The following is a 15,097-nucleotide window of genomic DNA, read 5'->3' as shown; positions in this document are numbered from 1 at the left end:
AAAACAAAAACAATATATCAAAAACAATGTTTTTGAGCCTTGTTTCTATGACTACTTTTAAACCCAGTTCATTGCTTTTAACTGCTGTATATTATTCCTTCCCATGAATAAATCTCTAGTTTTTCCATTATCCTATTTATGGACATTATTTCAGGTTTTCATTATTACAAAAAATGCTTCATGAATGTGCTTAAACACACCTTCTTGCACACATGATATAAGTTTATATTATAAAAATATATGTAGAATTACTAGGGAAGAGAGTGTGTACATTTTGAGCTTTAATTTTGACAAACTGCTATCTAGTGTGCTTGAAATAATTTATATTCCTGCCAGGAAAACATGAAATTTCCCTTTTCTCTATATTTTTGTCAGTTAACATTTGTTATTTTCAGATCTGTTTTTTCTGCTGTAGGGGCTTGTGCTTGATGTTCCCTCCGACTGGAATGATCTTCTCCTGATTCCCAAATCCAACTTTTATTTATCTGCAGCTTTTAGTGATTCTTATGTAGACCTTAATACAGACTCTGTAAAAAGTTTTGCCTCAAGTGTTGACTCACTCTAGCTGTGTGTCTTTAGTGATGTTAGAATAGTCTTTCAGAATACAAATCTGCTCACATTATTGTCTTGGTTCTCACTGACTTCTGATCACAAAATCCAAGTCTCATTTCTTCACATAGTACCTGGAATATAGTAGGTTTTATATATATATATGTGTGTGGGTGTGTGTGTATTCATATTTGTTTTATTCAATTGAGTGAGAGTATTTTACTCAGGATTAATTGACAATCACTGATCTTTGCTGCATTTCTAGATTTATTCCTCTTAAGAAAGAGTTCATTCACTCAGCAGTTTTTTCTTCTGGAAGATGAATTACACAATTGTCTAGTAAATCCATATCTATAAAACAAGATATCATCTCCCTTCCAAAAATGAGATTATGATTCCTTTTAAAGAACTTAAAGTGAGTTTTGAGTAGCTATTAACTAGTATGTTTTTAGGTTGGTTTGAATTTTATTAAGCTGCTTTATTTTTATAGTGCTGAAGTTTTGTTAACATGGTTTAACCAAGTTGTATCTTCAGATTGGAACTGTTTTTGACAATCTAAGATTTAACTATTTAAATTTGGTAGCATGTAAAATAATGTAATTTAAAGGTGGTGACAAGTGCTATTCTAGTTGTATGCAGATATTCAATTCCATAATTAAGACTAGTGTACATTCGGCTATGTGGATAGAAATATGTAAATTTTTCATATGGAAAAGATCAGCATATAAAAACAAATCTTATTTATGTCTTCTGCAACTTTCTTTCCTAATCATTTGAGAGGGATCAAAAAAACTTCCAAAAGTGCTTGGATATAGCTAAAGACGTCTAATGCTATAATGATGAGTTTACTTGAAGTTGAGAGGAGCACTGAACCACTAAACAAATAAATAGCTCCCTTTGTGGATAGTAAAATGAAATCATTTATCTGCCATCAGCGTGTTTTCCCAGAAGGAAAAAAAAAACAAACCTGATTATTATAATATATTTCTAGGTCTTCATTGACTTGTTTATTAGTATTAATTGACTTACTATTAATTTATTTGATTATTAATTTATCACATGTTGAACACATTCTCTTTGAAATATGGCAACTTTGATAATCATTTTCAATTGACACCTACTTTTTTGTCCTTAGGTTTTCGAAAAATAAGTTTAGATGACCTTCGGAAGGCATATATCGTTAAGGATGTTCAGCAGTACATCCTCCATCGTTTAGATCAAGAAGAAGCTTTGCGACAACACCTCACAAAAGAAACTGCAGAGATGTTAAATCAACTGCACATTAAAAGCAGCGGATGCTTTCTTTATCTAGAACGAGTTCTCGATGGAGTTGTAGAAAATTTTATTATGTTGAGAGAGATTCGTGACATCCCAGGAACTCTAAATGGTCTGTATCTCTGGCTGTGTCAAAGACTTTTTGTAAGAAAACAGTTTGCAAAGGTTCAACCTATCTTGAATGTGATTCTTGCAGCCTGCCGGCCTCTGACCATAACAGAATTATATCATGCAGTATGGACAAAAAATATGTCATTAACCTTGGAAGACTTTCAACGCAAGTTAGATGTCCTCTCCAAACTTCTTGTTGATGGACTTGGAGATACTAAAATACTATTTCACTACAGTTTTGCAGAGTGGCTCCTGGATGTGAAACACTGCACTCAAAAGTATTTATGCAATGCAGCAGAAGGGCACCGAATGTTGGCTATGAGTTATACCTGTCAAGCCAAGAATTTAACACCATTGGAAGCACAAGAATTTGCGCTGCACTTAATTAATTCGAACTTACAGTTAGAGACAGCTGAGTTAGCTCTGTGGATGATATGGAATGGCACACCTGTCAGAGACTCCCTGTCTACTTTAATACCCAAGGAACAAGAAGTGCTGCAGCTGTTGGTGAAAGCTGGCGCTCACGTCAACAGTGAAGATGATCGCACATCATGCATCGTTCGGCAGGCCTTAGAAAGAGAGGATTCCATTCGGACATTATTAGACAATGGAGCTTCAGTAAATCAGTGTGATTCTAATGGGAGAACATTACTGGCTAATGCGGCTTACAGTGGCAACCTCGACGTGGTGAATTTACTGGTCTCTAGGGGAGCAGACTTAGAAATAGAAGATGCTCACGGACACACACCACTCACCCTGGCTGCTCGACAAGGACATACCAAGGTGGTTAATTGTCTGATTGGTTGTGGAGCAAATATTAACCACACCGATCAGGATGGCTGGACAGCACTGAGATCCGCGGCTTGGGGTGGTCACACTGAGGTTGTGTCTGCACTGCTTTATGCTGGCGTAAAAGTGGACTGTGCAGATGCCGACAGCCGGACAGCTCTGAGAGCAGCAGCCTGGGGAGGACACGAGGATATTGTGCTGAACTTGCTCCAGCACGGTGCTGAAGTCAACAAAGCCGACAACGAAGGCCGAACGGCTTTGATAGCGGCTGCCTACATGGGACATAGAGAGATCGTGGAACACCTGCTGGATCACGGAGCGGAAGTGAATCACGAGGATGTCGACGGCCGGACTGCCCTCTCTGTGGCTGCACTTTGTGTTCCTGCAAGTAAGGGACACGCGTCGGTCGTTAGCCTTCTGATTGATCGAGGTGCTGAAGTGGATCACTGCGATAAAGATGGCATGACGCCGCTGCTGGTGGCTGCCTATGAAGGACATGTCGATGTGGTTGACTTGCTTCTAGAGGGGGGAGCTGATGTCGACCACACGGATAACAATGGGCGCACACCCCTCCTAGCTGCCGCTTCTATGGGTCATGCCTCAGTTGTAAACACGCTTTTGTTTTGGGGTGCTGCCGTGGACAGCATTGACAGTGAAGGGAGAACAGTGCTTAGCATAGCTTCAGCCCAAGGAAATGTTGAAGTAGTCCGTACTCTGCTGGACCGGGGCTTAGATGAAAATCACAGAGATGATGCTGGATGGACACCTTTGCACATGGCAGCTTTTGAAGGCCACAGATTAATATGTGAAGCACTTATTGAACAAGGTGCTAGAACAAATGAGATCGACAATGATGGGCGGATACCTTTCATATTAGCTTCACAAGAGGGTCATTATGACTGTGTTCAAATATTACTGGAGAATAAATCCAACATTGATCAGAGAGGTTACGACGGAAGAAATGCTCTGCGGGTTGCTGCGTTAGAAGGACACCGGGACATTGTTGAATTGCTTTTTAGCCACGGAGCTGATGTTAACTACAAAGATGCTGATGGTAGGCCGACACTTTATATTTTGGCCTTAGAAAATCAGCTTACAATGGCGGAGTATTTTTTGGAAAATGGTGCAAATGTGGAAGCAAGTGATGCTGAAGGCAGAACAGCACTTCATGTCTCGTGCTGGCAAGGCCACCTGGAGATGGTGCAGGTTCTGATCACCTACCACGCTGATGTCAACGCTGCCGACAATGAGAAGCGCTCTGCACTGCAGTCTGCAGCCTGGCAGGGCCACGTAAAAGTGGTGCAGCTTCTCATTGAGCATGGCGCCGTGGTGGACCACACGTGTAATCAGGGCGCCACCGCGCTCTGCATTGCGGCCCAGGAAGGACACATTGACGTCGTGCAGGTTTTATTAGAGCACGGTGCCGATCCAAACCATGCTGATCAATTTGGACGTACTGCTATGCGAGTTGCAGCCAAAAATGGACACTCTCAGATAATTAAATTATTAGAAAAATATGGTGCATCCAGTTTGAATGGCTGTTCTCCATCTCCTGTTCACACGATGGAGCAAAAACCTCTGCAGTCAGTGTCTTCGAAGATGCAGTCCCTAACCATTAAATCAAACAGCTCGGGCAGCACTGGTGGCGGGGAAGCGCAGCCTTCGTTGCGCAGCTTACCAAACGGGCCAGCTCACGCATTCAGTTCTCCTTCAGAATCGCCTGACTCGACAGTTGATCGGCAAAAGTCATCGTTGTCAAATAATTCCTTGAAAAGCTCGAAAAATTCCTCTTTGAGAACTACTTCATCTACAGCAACAGCTCAGACGGTGCCAATCGACAGCGTCCACAGCTTGTCATTTACGGAGCAAATCCAGCAGCACTCGTTGCCGCGCAGCAGGAGTCGCCAGTCCATTGTCTCCCCGTCCTCCACAAGCCAGTCCTTGGGCCAGAGCCATCATTCACCCAGTAGTGAGTTTGAGTGGAGTCAAGTCAAGCCCAGCTTGAAGTCAACGAAGACGAATAAAGGGGGGAAATCAGAGAATTCCAACAAATCTGGGTCAGCTGGGAAAAAAGCTAAACAAAATAATTCTTCACAGCCGAAGGTCTTAGAATATGAAATGACTCAGTTTGATAAAAGAGGACCCACAGCCAAATCTGGGACCAGTGCACCATCTAAGCAGATGCCAGCAGATTCACAGTGTAAAATCATGATTCCTTCAGCTCAGCCAGAAATAGGTCGATCTCAACAGCAGTTCCTTATTCACCAACAAAGTGGGGAACAGAAGAAGAGAAACGGAATAATGACAAATCCAAATTATCATCTGCAGAGCAACCAGGTTTTTCTCGGTAGGGTTTCAGTCCCACGGACAATACAAGACAGAGGGCATCAGGAAGTGTTAGAAGGATACCCTTCCTCGGAGACGGAATTAAGCCTTAAACAAGCTCTGAAGCTTCAGATTGAGGGTTCTGACCCTAGCTTCAACTATAAAAAGGAAACACCATTATAAAAGGTAACATTTCATCAACATAAAGAATAAACATCCAAAGTATGGTTCCCTCCATTTATTGTTCCCTTAGAATGCTCTTTTCCCTAATCCACATGGCCTGTTCCTTCACCTCATCACTATCCCTGTCCTCTTCTCAGCAAGACCCTCCCCTCGTTACCCTTTGGAATTTGAATTCTCCTGCCTCCACCACTTCCTTTCCCCCTTTTCTGCTTCACATTAGCCATGGTACTTATTTCTTAACATGGTTTATATACTTTATTATGTTTATTATTTGTCCCTTCTCATCTGAAATGTCAGCCTTGTGAGGGTAGGGATTTTTAATCTCTCTTGTTTACCACTGTGTTCCGTGTACTTGGAATACTGCTTGGACCCATGTAGTTTCTCGGGTAAAAATGTTTTGTTATGAGTGAATGAATGAATATACTATTTATGGATCTCAGATTAAAGATTCTTTCCTATACAATCATTCTCCCCGCCTTAAAAGTTCTTTTATGATAACAGAGGTGGGGCTATTTCCCTTTTGGGTTTGAATAAAGTAGTGTATGTAATGCTTAGTAGGTAGGTAGTGAATGTTAATTTCCTTCCATTTTTCACCCTGGAAGAAATAAAAAATTTAATCATAAAAGGTAATTTTTATTATGACAAATCTCTTAAGAATCTTTCAAGTGAAATGTACACATATCAAAAGTAGATAAATGCATATATTTACGGTATTCAGGGCCCAATATTTAGGTGTGAGAATTGTTTTAAACCTCAAAGTTATATTTATTAAATAAAAACTTTTTCTCCTTTCTACTACACTGGATACTATTCTAATTATAGAGAGGAGGTTAATGGGAAAATTGATTTATAATTTTATATTATGGATACTTTTTCAGAAATACATTTCTCATATTTGAGGTAAATTCAAGATTTCATTAGGCATTTTTGCTAAATTATACACAAGTATGTTTGTACATGTGTTTAATTATACCCAAGTATTTCCTATACATTCTAATAATAAACACCCTTCAAATTGAATATATGGAGGACTGGTGAAATCTCATTCAAACATAAGTTGTAGACAGGTAGTTCATTCATTCTCCAATGTGATTTATTTTAAAAATACTTAGTTCTGATGGTACAGCCCTCTAACTCTCATGATCTCTTTTGTAAATATTAAGTGTGGGTATATATTTTACAATAAAACATATGAATTAAGGTGAGCACTTGTGAAATATTTAAGTAATGTATACTTAGTGAATCTCTAATAGGTCTCCTTTTGTGCTTTACATAGTAAATATATATATATGTGTGTATATATATATTCTTATGTGAAAGTGAAAGTCGCTCAGTTGTGCCCGGCTCTTTGCGACCCCATGGACTATACGCTCCTTGGAATTCTCCAGGCCAGAATACTGGAGTGGGTAGCCTTTCCCTTCTCCAGGGGATCTTCCCAACCTAGGGATGGAACCCTTTCTTACGTAGAGTTTTAAAACTATATGTAGTTATATTTAAAAAGTATAACAGAGAAATTAATTTTTTTTTTAACTTTTGTATTAGTTTCCTATTCTGTGAAACAGAAGACATTGTGATTGGAGTGATTCTTCAGCTACTGGATGAAAACATAAAATGCCTGTTGATTTGCTGAAAAAAAAAAGAAGAATGTGATACCTGCAGTACAGTTACCTTAAATACTGTCATGTGCCTAAGTAGTAAGGCTGCCTTCTCAATGTAACCCTCTGTGCTTAAAAAATTTCATTTTGTGTGCTTTGTATTCACTACCCAAGAGTAAGCACTTTTTTTTTTTTAAATGCAGATATATACTGCAGTTCCCTGATAAAAGATGAAAAATATTTTTAGTATTTTAAGTTAATATTTGATAAGTGTGCATGTGCCATGATCAAATATATATGAAAAGGCAGTGTTCCTTGTATTTATTTTTTTCTTTCTGTGGCGAACGAAACTTAAGCATACTGTTTCAGTCACATTTACCTTGTTGTAGTGTATAGTTTGTTTTCCTGTATCCTTAAAAATGTCACTCAATAAAATAAATCATGCAACTCTTTTATGTTCACTACACCTTCAGCATTGGTTAAAAATGTGTTTCTATTTAATGCTACATCAAGGTGAAAAAATAGTTTCATGAAAGATTTTCTAAAAGTCTAGTATTTTAGGGAGCTGCTCTAAGTAGTTTAAATTTGGACTTCTCAGTGTAATCCTCCTAATCTTCAGCTAAAGGTGTGAAAAAAAAAAAGAAAAAGAAAACCCACACACAGACTATAGGCAGAACAAAGTTCTGTTTCATTCACTGGGATGCAGTTTCACCTTCCTCTCACTTGTCATTCCACATCCAAGAAGACAGATGATCATTCCTGAGGCATGAAAATTCTCAGGGACAGAGCCAGGCCTCAGTGGCATGTGTATAGAGGGAGATGCACCTGTCTATCTGAGGGTAGATTTTTGATCCCTGAACAATTCACTGACTACCCTTCTTTCCTCCATCCAGTTATGTAAAACATTTACCACTGTAAATTGTGATGCCGGCTTCTCTCTGTCCTCTGTATTTTGTAAATCACTGCATGTCTGAAATAGCCCCCCACTCAGAATCAATTGGATCAATTTTAATGATTAGTTGGATGACTATTCTTGATGAATATGTGTTTTCCTTCACAGATGACACCACTAACCTATTGGCTATAGCACAGGTGTATTTTTTTATTGCTATTTGCTAAACAGTAGTAATGGATTTGCACTTTTCTGTCCACATACTCTTTCCTGTTTTACTCTTTGGACAATCACTTCTAGAATGATAGATGCCAGGGTTAGGGGTGAAGTCTGTAACCAAGGAAAACAAAGTCAGCTGTTCAGATGAGCATGTGACCCACTGCCTTGACCTCCTGGATGGACACTTAAACCAGTTGAGCTAGATTGGTGTATGCATGTCTGGAGAGGTTCACATTTATTGTTTAGGAACCAAGGTTGCAGGTTTGATCTTTACAAAAGCCCTGGCATCTTACAAAACCCAGAAATTCTATTCTTTCCATGTGCTGTTGATGAAGAGGAATAGGAAAGAGAATTTGGAGATTCAGCACAAAACCATTGCAGCTACTGGAAAAAAATCTTTAGAAAATGTCTTAGTATCTGAGGTCAGTAATGTCATCTTCATATATGAAGGACACATGCATGATGCATTGTTCACAGAAACAGAAATATGTAGTTGGTCGTGATAAATGTTTCACTTGATCTTCCTGTAAGGCTTTTGTTTTTGCTTCTGTTTTTTAAAGTCAGCGAAACTTGGGTGTTTATATCATTGGTAAGTCAAAATCAGAATAGGAGATAAGTTCAATCTATATTAAGGTGACATGGCAATATTTATAACTCGAATGTGAATGTTTCAAGTGTTGAATTTTTGTCCCTATGGGACATTTATTAAATACACTTAATAGGACTCTTGCAAAGTAGCCTTAAAAGTGTTAATGATTCTGTTAGTAACTATGAACACATCCTATTATTAGAACCAACTCTACTCATATCTCAAGTACAGTGCATTTACGTAATTTAGAAGAGAAAGCTCTAATTTCTTATTAGGTGTATTTTTCTTTAGAAAGAGAATCTTGAAAGCTGCCAGTTTTTCTATTAAACCTTGAATTATTGGAATTGTATTTATTTAATTTTATTGTTTTTACAATAATGGCACCTTGTGGCCAGCGGGCAAAGATACGACTCGTGACACAGGGGATTTCTGTTTTCTGAAGAGCTCAGTGTTTTCATATCCATACTACATTCACTTGAAACAGTTGGTAGGAAGAGAACCTGTTGGAAAAATACGCTTTTTGGAAGTAAATATTCCTCTGGATGTTTTTATATGAACTAAGTTTTGGAATAAAACAGCAATGGCTTTCACTTAGGGTAAGGCTAATACGGGGGTAGAAGAAGCCCTGCTTATTGGTTGCTGTGGGGATTTATTTAATACCATGACTGAAAATAGCTTCTGCTCCATTGAGAGTAAAAATAGTCCCATAAATAGAAAACTCCTAAATAACTATTTTTTAAATAAAAAACATTAAATTTTGTAAATCACCTGCTGCCACGATACAGCCATGGTGCTGTGAGCTTTTAAACAGCTCTATACCCCTCCATCTGTGTTCCTTTCCTAAAAGTCATGAGTTGATAGCAGAGGAAGTGATTTTTAAAAAAATACAGTAATGAAAAATAAAATGTCCGTGCGTGTAAGAAAGGTTTTGGAAGGAAAATGGAGCAGAACTCAGTGGGTTCTGCAGAATACAGCTAATTATGTTGTGTCCCTCACCCTCACCCCCCATGCCCACCAGAATCCTCACCAAAAGTAGTTCACTGCTCAAAAAACAGGAGTAAGTACTTTTTCCAATATTGTTTGCCTATGCAAATACTTGTTTTACTTTAATGTCCTCCATTTACACTTTGCAGCAAATGTAGTTGCAGACAAATGCTTTTTCTTTTTGAATTTTTCCCTTGGTTTGGGGGTATGTAAATAGCCTAAAAATGTACATTGAATTTCACATTGTAAAAGTTTTATTTTATTCCTTGTATTATATTAAGCAAAAATCCATATGTAAATGAAAGTGCATAATAAATATATTTGCTTTACAGAGAATACCTTGTTTTAATTTTATCCTTGAATCCGCAGAAGGTGCATGACATGCTCACAGTAGAAACAACTATCTCTTAACTTCTTTTAAGTACTGAGGAGATGAATTTGGAAACTTTACAAAGAAAAAAGGAGATAGAAAAACTTTCAAAGGAAAGTAGAAATTAAAAAGATCTAGCCTTAGTATCTTCCTAAAGCTTTTATAAGGACTTAATATTCTCTACCCTTCCCCCAATAACATACTGTATCTCTCACTACCCAGGTTTCCCACCTCTGAAATCGCAGTAATCCAGTAAATTGTATGCATGTATGCTCCCTGATCCTCAGAATGCTGTGGGCATCTTAAATTTGGTATATTGGGGGTTTTGTTGCAAAACTTGTCATTGATTTTCAAAATAAGTTTCTATCCTTCACTCAGTAAACTTAAGTCACTTCTTTATGACTTTCTGCTTCCTCTAGCAGAACACAGCGTGTGTGTGTGTGTGTGTGTGTGTGTGTGTGTGTGTGTGTGTGTGTGTGTCTGTATACTCCAAATAGTTTGTAAAGTCAGCAAGGCATGTTCTGATAGGTAATTCTACAGTAATTACAGGGTTCTATTGTAATTATCTTACATTCTTTATAAAGTTGTTAGAATAGTAAAAGTCTTACTCTAAAATTTTTTAATAATTTTTAACAGAGATGGTCCTATACATAGAATAATTTTAAACTGGCTGACTAAGTAAACGCACATGGAATTTTCTAGCTGGCGGGCGGTTCAAGGAAATACACTGGGAACTTTGCAATGACTAATGTTTTTGCTCCTTTGCCTAACAGTTGGAGGGAATCCAACTAATGGTAGTGAGGTACACACCAAAGGTATAGATTCCCGAATTTCTGGGAAAATTTTATTCATCATGCAAATATTACTACTAACTCATCTTTAAGATAGGATCTCTGTGTTGTAAGGCAGAAACCAACACGACATTGTAAAGCAGTTATCTTCCAATTAAAAAATAAAACAGCACAATGTGCACACACACAAAAAGATACAGTAAAACATCCTAAAATGTGTCCCAAAAGAACTGATGCTACATATTTAATGAGTGTCTGTTACTCCTGTTTTGTTTGTAAACAAACGTATACAGAAAAATGCACAGGTTCTAAGTAACTGTCCTATGCATTTTTATAAAAGCTGAACATACCTGTTGAACCATCACCCTGATCAAGAAGTTGACCACTTCCTGGACATAACCTCCAACAAAGAAAACCACTGTTCTTTGCCATAGATTGGTGTTGACTGCTTGTTTAAATTTCATAGAAATAGAATCAAACAATGTCTTTGTGTGTGCTATTTTCTTCCCCTTAATGTTATGTTTCTAAAACTTAAACACTCAGTATATATAATAGTGGTTTGCCCCTTTTCAATGCTATATATTACTGTCTTTTCAAACTTATATGGCATTGCATTGTGTGAATTTACTTTCAAAAATCCATTTTATTACTAATAGGCATTAGGATTATTTTGGCTTTGGGCTCTTAGAAATTCTGCAGGCAGTAACATTTTTGTGGATATTTTTGATGTCCATCTGTAAGCATTGTTTTCAGAGTGAAATTACTGGGTCTTATGTGTATGATTAGCTTTAATAGATAATGTCACACAATTTTCCTAAGTGGTTGTATCCATTTTTATGCACTCCAGCCATATACAATAGTCCCTTATTGTTCTTCATCTTTGTCAATACTTGGTATTGTTTAGTTGTTTTCTTTTGTGGTCATTGTGTTTGGTTGTATACTAGTATTGCATTTGAGGTTTGAATTTGCATTCCTCAGATGATTAAAGAAAGTAGACACTTTACGTATGAATTTCATTTATTTGTGTATGCTGTCTTGTGAAGTTGTCATTCAGTCACTCAGTTGTGTACGACTGCGACTCCATAGACTGCAGCATGCCAGACTTCTCTGTCCTTCACTATCTCCTGGAGTTTGCTCAAACTCATCCTTGAGTCAATGATGCCATCCAACCATCTCACCCTCTGTCACCACCTTCTCCTCCTGTCCTCAATCTTTCCCATCATTAGGATCTTTTCCAGTGAGTCAGCTCTTCACATCAGGTGGCCAAAATATTGGAGCTTCAGCTTCAGCATCAGTCCTTCCAATGAATATTCAGGGCTGATGTCCTTTAGGATTGACTGGTTTGATCTTGCTGTCCGCGGGACTCCCAAAAGTCTTCTCCAGCACCACAGTTTGAAAGCATCAGTTCTTCAGTGCTCAGCCTTCTTTATGGTCCAACTCTCACATCCATACATGACTACTGGAAAAACCATAGCTTCGACTAGATGGACCTTTGACAGCAAACTGATGTCTCTGCCCTTTAATACACTGTCTAGGTTTGTTGTAGCTTTTCTTCCAAAGAGCAAGTGTCTTAATTTCACAGCTGCAGTCACCATCTGCAGTGATTTTGGAGCCCAAGAATATAATGTCTTTGTTTCCATTTCACCCCCGTCTATTTACCATTTATCAATGAGACTGGATGCCATGATCTTAGTTTTTTGAATGTTGAGTTTTAAGCCAGCTTTTTCACTCTCCTCGTTCACCTTCATTCAGAGGCTCTTTAGTTCCTCTTTGCATTCTGCCTAAGGGTGGTGTCATCTGCTTATCTGAGGTTATTGGTATTTCTTCTGGCAATTTTGATTCCAGCTTGTGCTTCATCCAGCCCAGTGTTTCTCATGATGTACTCTGCTTATAAGTTAACTAAGCAGGGTGACAATTACAAACGGGCTACTCCTTTCCCAGTTTTGAACCAATCTGTTGTTCAATGTCCCATTCTAAATGTTGCGTCTTGACCTGCAGGCAGGATTCTCCTGAAGAACTTTGCTGTTTTTCCTCCTTGGTTTTCTTGGTTCAGAGAATTTTTTTGTATTTTAGATATAAATTCTTTTTATAATATACACAATGCAAATATCTGATTCTGTGCTTTGCCCTTTCACTCATAATGGCACAATTTAATAGAGGTTCTTGTTTAATATTTTTTAGATGTTATGCTTTTTGTGTCCTGTTGTATAAGTATTTGCCTGGTTCAAAGTCATGATGATAGTCTCCTATGTTTCCTTCTAATCGGTTTTTGTTTTACCTTGATGAAATATCAAATTAACCCAGCATCATCTATTTCTCTCCCTGTATTTTAGTATCACTTCATCATAAATCAGATATTCTTACATGGCTGGATCTTTTTGTTCATCCTTGAGCCAATATCACACACACTTCATTACTATGACTTTATAAGTTTTAATAAACAGTAGTGTGAATCTTCACACTCATTTCTTCAAGACTGCCTTGGCTCTTCTTAGTGTTTTGCATTTTCATAGAACTTTTAAAATTGGCTTCTCAGTTGTCATTTTAAAAAGAAACTTGTGGAGATTTTGACAGATTGCATTGAATCTGCAGATCAATTTGGAGTTGGATGAATTGATTTGTTTACACATTTAGTCTTCCAATCAATGAACCTGTATATCTTTCATTTGTTTAGATCTTTATTTGCCGTAATGTCTCACAGTTTTCTGTGCAGACGTGTGTGCACCTATTATTCTTAGGTAATTTGTTGCTTCTTGATGCTGCCTCGAATGGTGTTTTTTTCTATTTTTTGCTATATATAGAAATAGTTTATTTCAGTACATTGATCATGTATTTATAAGTCTTACTGGATTTTTTTATGTGGGGTGTAACCTACATACAATAAAATTCATCCTTTCTCAAGGATAGATTGATGAGTTTTGACGTACATATACAATATCAATACCACCACAATTAAGGTATAGAATATGTCCATCATCTCAAAAAGTTCCTTTGTACATGCCCTTTGGAAATCAACTTTCTCCTTTCACCTACCAACCTCTGACAACCACTGGTCTGATTTCTTAAGTTTTGCCTTTTTAGAAATATAAATAAAATCACATAGGTGCAGTTGTGCCTGGCTTGTTTCACTTAACATAATGGTTTGCAGTTCATCCATGTTGTAGTATGTAGCCTGGCTTTTAATGTCAAGTAGCATGACTTTTAATGCTAAGCTGTATTCCGCTGTAAGGCTATACCACATTTTTTTTTTTTTTATTATTCACTCACTAGTTGACAGACTGTTGAGTTGTTTCCACCTGTTAGCTATTATGAATAATGCTCTTATGAGTATCTGCATTTAGATATTTGTGTCAAGATATGATTTAATTATGGGCTTCCCTGGTAGCTCAGATGGTAAATTAAAGCGTCTGCCTACAATGTGGGAGACCGGGGTTCGATCCCTGGGTTGGGAAGATCCCCTGGAGAAGTAAATGACAACCCACTCCAGTATTCTTGCCTGAAAAATCCTATGGACTGAGGATCCTGGTAGGCTACAGTCCACGGGATCGCAAAGAGTCAGACACGACTGAGCAACTTCACTTCACCTGATTTAATTGGTCTTGGGTAAATATCTAGGAGTGGTATTGCTGAGTTGCAAGGTAAGTATACCTTTGCATTTATAATAAACTAATAAAATCTTTACAAGTTGGTTATGCCATTTTACATTCTCATCAGCAATGGATGAGATTTCTAGTTTTCCCACATTTTCACCCACACTTGGAATTGTCAATCTTTTTGACTAAAGTTTTTATTGAGATGATTGTAGAGTCATATGCAATTGTAAAAAAATAATAGATATCCTATGTACCCTTTCTCTAATTTCCTCCCACTGTAGAATCTTGAGAAACTGTAGACTAATATCACAAGCAAGATATTATCATTGATAGTGATTATCCACTAATCATCCCAATTTCTCCCATTTTACTTGTGCTCACTTGATTTCATCCCAGGTTTTCATGTTCTCATGTGTGTGCCCGTAAGTCCAGGCATGTGGACATTTAGTTCTATTCAATTTTATCACTGGTAGTAGTTTCCCTGGTGGCTCAGATGATAAAGAGTCTGCCTGCAATGGAGGAGACCCAGGTTAGTTCCCTGTGTCTGGACGATCCTCTGGAGAAGGGAATGGCTACTCACTCCAGTATTCTTGCCTGGAGAATCCCATGGACAGAGGAGCCTGGCGTGTTACAGTCCATGGAGTTTCAAAGAGTCGGATATGACTGAGTGACTAACATTAATTTTCATAGGTTCTTGTATCCCGTATAACAGTCACAATACAAAACAGTTCCATGCCTCCCTTGTGTGACCTGCTTTCTTCCAAGTCCCTCCATTCTTAATTCCTGGCAACCACTAATCTAAGCTCCATTTTCATAAATTTATTATTTTAAA

At 37.8% G+C, this 15,097-nt stretch overlaps 1 protein-coding gene across 4 annotated transcripts in view; it reads left to right on the top strand.

Moving 5' to 3' along the window:
• The window catches only part of ANKRD50 (ankyrin repeat domain 50), a 37,005-nt gene extending 27,158 nt beyond the window's left edge, over positions 1 to 9,847 (top strand). For all 4 annotated transcript variants that reach the window (XM_043902374.1, XM_043902377.1, XM_043902376.1 and 1 more), the window contains 2 exons: positions 1,685 to 5,235; positions 6,775 to 9,847. In XM_043902374.1, the coding sequence (XP_043758309.1) occupies positions 1,685 to 5,232 (3,548 nt within the window). In that variant the 3' untranslated portion in view covers positions 5,233 to 5,235; positions 6,775 to 9,847. The remainder of the gene's footprint in view (positions 1 to 1,684; positions 5,236 to 6,774) is intronic.
• Positions 9,848 to 15,097: the final 5,250 nt, after the last annotated feature.

This window comes from Cervus elaphus, chromosome 5 (assembly GCF_910594005.1).
Source record: "Cervus elaphus chromosome 5, mCerEla1.1, whole genome shotgun sequence".
NCBI lineage: Eukaryota > Metazoa > Chordata > Mammalia > Artiodactyla > Cervidae > Cervus > Cervus elaphus.
Note: the sequence above shows the minus strand (reverse complement) of the source record. Positions and strands in the feature narration are given on the sequence as shown.